This window comes from Vigna unguiculata, chromosome 6 (genome assembly GCF_004118075.2).
Source record: "Vigna unguiculata cultivar IT97K-499-35 chromosome 6, ASM411807v1, whole genome shotgun sequence".
NCBI classification, from domain to species: domain Eukaryota; kingdom Viridiplantae; phylum Streptophyta; class Magnoliopsida; order Fabales; family Fabaceae; genus Vigna; species Vigna unguiculata.
In genome coordinates, this window is record NC_040284.1 from 23339923 (window position 1) to 23344780 (window position 4858).

Here is a 4858-nt window from a genome sequence, read left to right on the forward strand (position 1 = left end):
TGTATATGTGGGTATTTGTGAATAAAACTTGTGATGGATAGTAAATATTCGTTCATAAACGGAATGATGTAAGTATCATATTATTCGTATCCACAAATATTCGTGCATGGCCGGTAAAAGATTAAAATTAAAATTTATATTTTATTAAGGATAATTTAATTAAAATTAAATTTAATATATATATATATATATTAGATTAAATTTAATTAAAATTAACATATTTAATTTAATTTATATTTTATATATTTTTGTAATTTTATTTAAGTTTTTTTTATAAAATATCATTTTCAAAATATCTGCATATATTCACAAATACCAACAAATTTTAAAAAAATTGTAAATATTTTTTAAACAAAAATCTAACAAATAACAGAATAAATAAACAATCAATTTTTCTATTATTAATGGAATTGTGGATAAACAAACTATCCATGTCCGATCCAAAATGTTGTCATCCGTAATTGTACTCTTAAGTAACATTCAATAGCTTTCAAATACCTACAAATATCAAATAACTATTTTCATTACCGCATTAATTGAATTGTTCTCGCTAATTAAAGTAATAAAAATTAATGTTTATGTTTTAATACACTATCACTTTTATATTAATTATATAATATAATCTCACATCCTTTAACATTTGAATATATAAATAAATAAAAAAATTAAAGAACGAGTGAGATAATAATCACATTAGTATTAACGAAAAAATTTAAAAAAATCAATTAAAGATATATCTAACAATAACCACTGAATAGATAATAAATTTTTATTGAGGATTTAATTAAAATATTCTTAAGAAATTGAAAGGTAATTAAAGTATTCTGATGATGTGAAATAAAATGGAATGAAAGTATTTGTTTTCCTTTTTTTTTTACATTTTTTGTGTTGATAAAAAAGCCTTGCCTTTTTCCTCCATGGTATCCCCGTCACATGATTTGTTTGTGATCAATCATGTCTAAAATCATTGCTACATTATTGATAAATTTTTGATACAAAAATTCTGTTTTCACCTTTTTTTCCCTCGTAGTCGTGACAGCGAGATTGGTTTTGCAGTTATTTTCCTACACATGGGAAACAGAAAATAATATACGAATTTAAAGGAATGAACTTGCTAGATTATTTTTAAATTAGTTTAATTTAAATTTAAATGTACACTAATGAAATTATATACCGTGTCCATTTTTTTCATAATAAAAAACGATAAAATATTACCAAAACTTATACTAAAAAGTTATAAATCATTTGTATAATTTTATTATTGATAATTTTACATTAACAGTTGTTAATTGAGTTCAAAAAATATAAAAAAATTTTACAAAACTAATAGTCAATTTAATGGTTTAACAAAAAAAAAAAAACGAAGCCAACCTAAAACAACACTACTTATATCATCTTCTAATAAATAACCTCTTTCAATCTTCCCATTCAAATGTAACTGACAAGTCAAGATTAATACTTATAAATAGTAACTAAGATTACACTTAGTAACTAACAGTTTCAAACGTTGTAACTTCTTATCTAAGAAAAAACAATCAATCCTATGTATGACCTTAATTCAAGCTAAAAAGAGATAAGAAAAACGTCTTACTACAAACTGGTGTTTTCTGCAGTTAAAGTATTCGATGTTTTGTCTCTTAATACTTTCACTTTATGTCTATAGGCAAAAAATATACATATATATATCCAAAACATTTTGGATTTTACTTTCAATTTAGTTCATAAACAACTTCGACAAGGTATCGATGCTTTGGGTTTGTCAGACTCTCACTCTATCTCCCATTAACAGTGTTCCAAAATATGACAAGTCTTATAAATAATTGTCTCAATAATGTAAAAACAGCTCCATAAATAGAAAAAAAAGATTTATAATGTAAACTATAATATAATCTAATCTAAAGATTACACATTTACCAGTTCTATGAACTCCCAAAATACCAAAACACAGAATGTAATAGTTGTAACTACTCATTACTAAATGATTCTGCAGCTCTCAACATTCTCATCACTGAAAGTATGAGTAATAGGATCAGCCATTGGGTGAGATGGCATTGGAGGTGGTGCCATGTAGTTCATATATGGATGTGGCCTACCATACATCATGTTTGTTGGATACATGTTGTTCATATTTGCTTCATGTTGATAATGATGCTGATGCTGATGATGCTGATGTTGATGTTGAGGTTGGTTCATCATCATACCCATCATGTATTGCTGCTGCTGCTGTTGCTGAAGGTTATTATATGGAACATGCTGCATCTGCATTCCTTGATGTTGTTCCATTGCATCATACCCTTTTTGGCTTGGACCTACTTTGCCATTTTTATGAAGAAGAGGGGTCTTGTCATAATCAAGAGAATCAAAATCTTTTTTACCATTGCTATGATCCTTCATTTTTCCTTCCTTCTCTTTCTTATTTCCACTTCCATTGTCTTTGTTCTTGCTGTTACTGCTATAAGTTACTTCTTCTAATCCAACCTTTTTGCTCTTTCTCCCCAAACCTAGAAACCTACCTAGCAATCCACCATCCTTTTTCTTCTTTTTACCTTTTTGGCTACTTTTCTTCCCTTCACCATCATCAACTTTGGCTTCATTGTAGTTCCCACCTTTGCCCTTCATTACCATTGCTTCATCAATAACACCACCTTTCTTGTCACTTCCATTATTGTTCCTACTCCCACCAGCATTGTCTTTATGGCCATTATTAATGGCAGGCCCATTCATTACACCACCAGGCCCATGAGGCCCACCTCCATCTCCCATCTTTGGCATCATCTTTTTATGATGCACTGAATTACCATTCCCATGTCCATGCCCATGCCCATGCCCATGGGCTATTACTTCCTCTTCTTCTTCCTCTTCATCATCATATTCATCAAAACTGTCCTCATATTCATCAAAACCATCATCACTAGCATCAAACTCCTCCTCTGGTAAGTTGAATCTCACAGATTTTTGTTCCTTGACAGGTACCTTCAGATCTTGAACCCCTTTCATGTTTGGGAAGTGTGCTATTTGACCTATTTGACCAATTTGACCACCATCACCACCTTTCTGACCCTTCTGATTCTGGGACTTAGTGTCCCTTCCTACTTTGCTGTTATCAACATGAAAGTTCTGGAATTTAGGGTTGATGTGATGGTTCATATTCTGGCCACCATATATCTCAGCATGTTTCCCTCCCATCTTTATCTTTTTCACCAGTTTCTCTGGATCCACATCCCCTGCCACTACCACTCTCCCTTCACCTGCATCTACTTTCACAGAATACACACCTGCACAACAGCAATAGCAAGTTCTTTTACAAAACTAAACAAATCTACTCTAATGAAGATTAGACACAGTAAAGTTGAAAAACCCAAACATCATCTGTGTATCTAATTAAGGAAAGTTGCAAACCAGAAAAAGCAGGACATGGTAATAAAGTTGAGAATGAAACATGTTAACATGAAAAGAAAATAGGGGTGTGCTGAGATTAATGTACCATCGATTTTCTGCAGGGTTTTCTTTACTTTCTGTGCACAGCCATCACAGTCTATATTAACCTTGAGAACACAGGTCTAAAAGGAGACCAAAAACAGAAGAAACAGTTCAGAATTAACATTTCATGGGCCCAAAAACCAGACACAAAAACATAACTGTAACTACAACAGTACTAGAGAATGAAGTGTTCAGTGTACCTGAATTTTCAGCAAGTCTTGTTTACTCATTTTTAACAGAAGTGAGAGAACAGAGAACAGATAACAAAGAAAGAAGAAGAATGTTGAAGAAGATAGTATTAATTTTATGTGTATTGAGTATGCTCAAGCTTTCATAGAGTGTGCAAATAGTGACTCTTGCAGAAGACAGTTCCTTTTATTTATAGAAAATAGAAGGCGGTCACAGACATGAAATAAACAAAAAAGAAACAATGAGTTGTCTTTCACATACGAGGCGGTGATAGAAGCTTCATTCTCAAACCTGCATTAAGCAAAAATATAAAAAAATCATTGTTCAATATTTAAGGTTTTTCTGTTTAGTTTTTTATGAAACTAATTTGAAGATTTTTGAATGAGAGTTTCTTACTGTTTCAAAAGTTTGAGTTGAATATAGTTTATGTAACTCACTTCAACTCCTTTCAGTTTTGCTTATTCCTTCACTCCCTTTTTATTTTTTTACTATTAGTATATATATAAGCTAAAGAAAGAGTTTATATGCTAAAAAACTTCAGTTACTTTGACTCAAACTCTTACACAACTTCTTTCATTTGTATAAAAAAAACTGTTAGAAATTAATAAAAAGTTTTAATTTCTTCTGAAATATTTATTAACTTGTTGCTAAATGACTTTTGTACAGTTTTTTTAAGTTGTTGCCTGTTAAGGAAATACACTTGACATTTAATGCAATGTAAATTATGTTAAATTTATAATTTAATTAGAGTAATTTTTATCTTTTAACAACAATAAAATCTTAAAAATTAATTAATTAGAATATGCTGTAAACAGCGTATATTAATTTAAATTAAAATGTATGTTGTGGTATATACTTATATTGAGACAGTGTTATCAAAGAATCTGCACTTGCATTTGGTACGATGGTTCGTATAGTTGGTGGTATGTGTACTTTTGTAATACAGATAATGGGAAAAAGACAAAACCTCATTTTAGTGATTCTTGTGTTCTAAGTGATCCAAATATCATTTCTTTTATGCACCCATAATTTCCATGTGGGTCTGTGCTGTGAATCACACATGAATTTGTGTTCTGAATTCTATACTTTTGAAGATATTTTTAGATTATAAAATAAAATTTGGAAGTAAAAACTAATTTTAAATTATATAGTTTAGAAAAGAAAAATGGATATATAAAATTTGGAAGTA

At 29.8% G+C, this 4858-nt stretch overlaps 1 protein-coding gene across 1 annotated transcript; it reads right to left on the bottom strand.

Annotated features, from left to right (window-relative positions):
• Nucleotides 1-1852: 1852 nt before the first annotated feature.
• LOC114186958 (heavy metal-associated isoprenylated plant protein 34-like) lies at nt 1853-3899 on the bottom strand. Its single transcript, XM_028075044.1, has 3 exons — nt 3681-3899; nt 3485-3560; nt 1853-3275 (listed from the first exon to the last, which is right to left on the bottom strand). The coding sequence occupies exons 1-3, from the start codon at nt 3708-3710 to the stop codon at nt 1975-1977; spliced, it is 1407 nt and encodes a 468-aa protein (XP_027930845.1). The 5' UTR covers nt 3711-3899; the 3' UTR covers nt 1853-1974.
• Between the last annotated feature and the right edge of the window lie 959 nt (nt 3900-4858).

What these genes read in the sequence shown, in the direction of transcription:
- LOC114186958 (XM_028075044.1), bottom strand. Translation starts at nt 3,710, where the DNA reads ATGAGTAAACAAGACTTGCTGAAAATTCAG. An exon ending in AAGACTTGCTGAAAATTCAG is followed by an intron (nt 3,561 to 3,680) that starts GTACACTGAACA and finishes GTCTCCTTTTAG; the next exon opens with ACCTGTGTTCTCAAGGTTAA. An exon ending in AACCCTGCAGAAAATCGATG is followed by an intron (nt 3,276 to 3,484) that starts GTACATTAATCT and finishes GCTGTTGTGCAG; the next exon opens with GTGTGTATTCTGTGAAAGTA.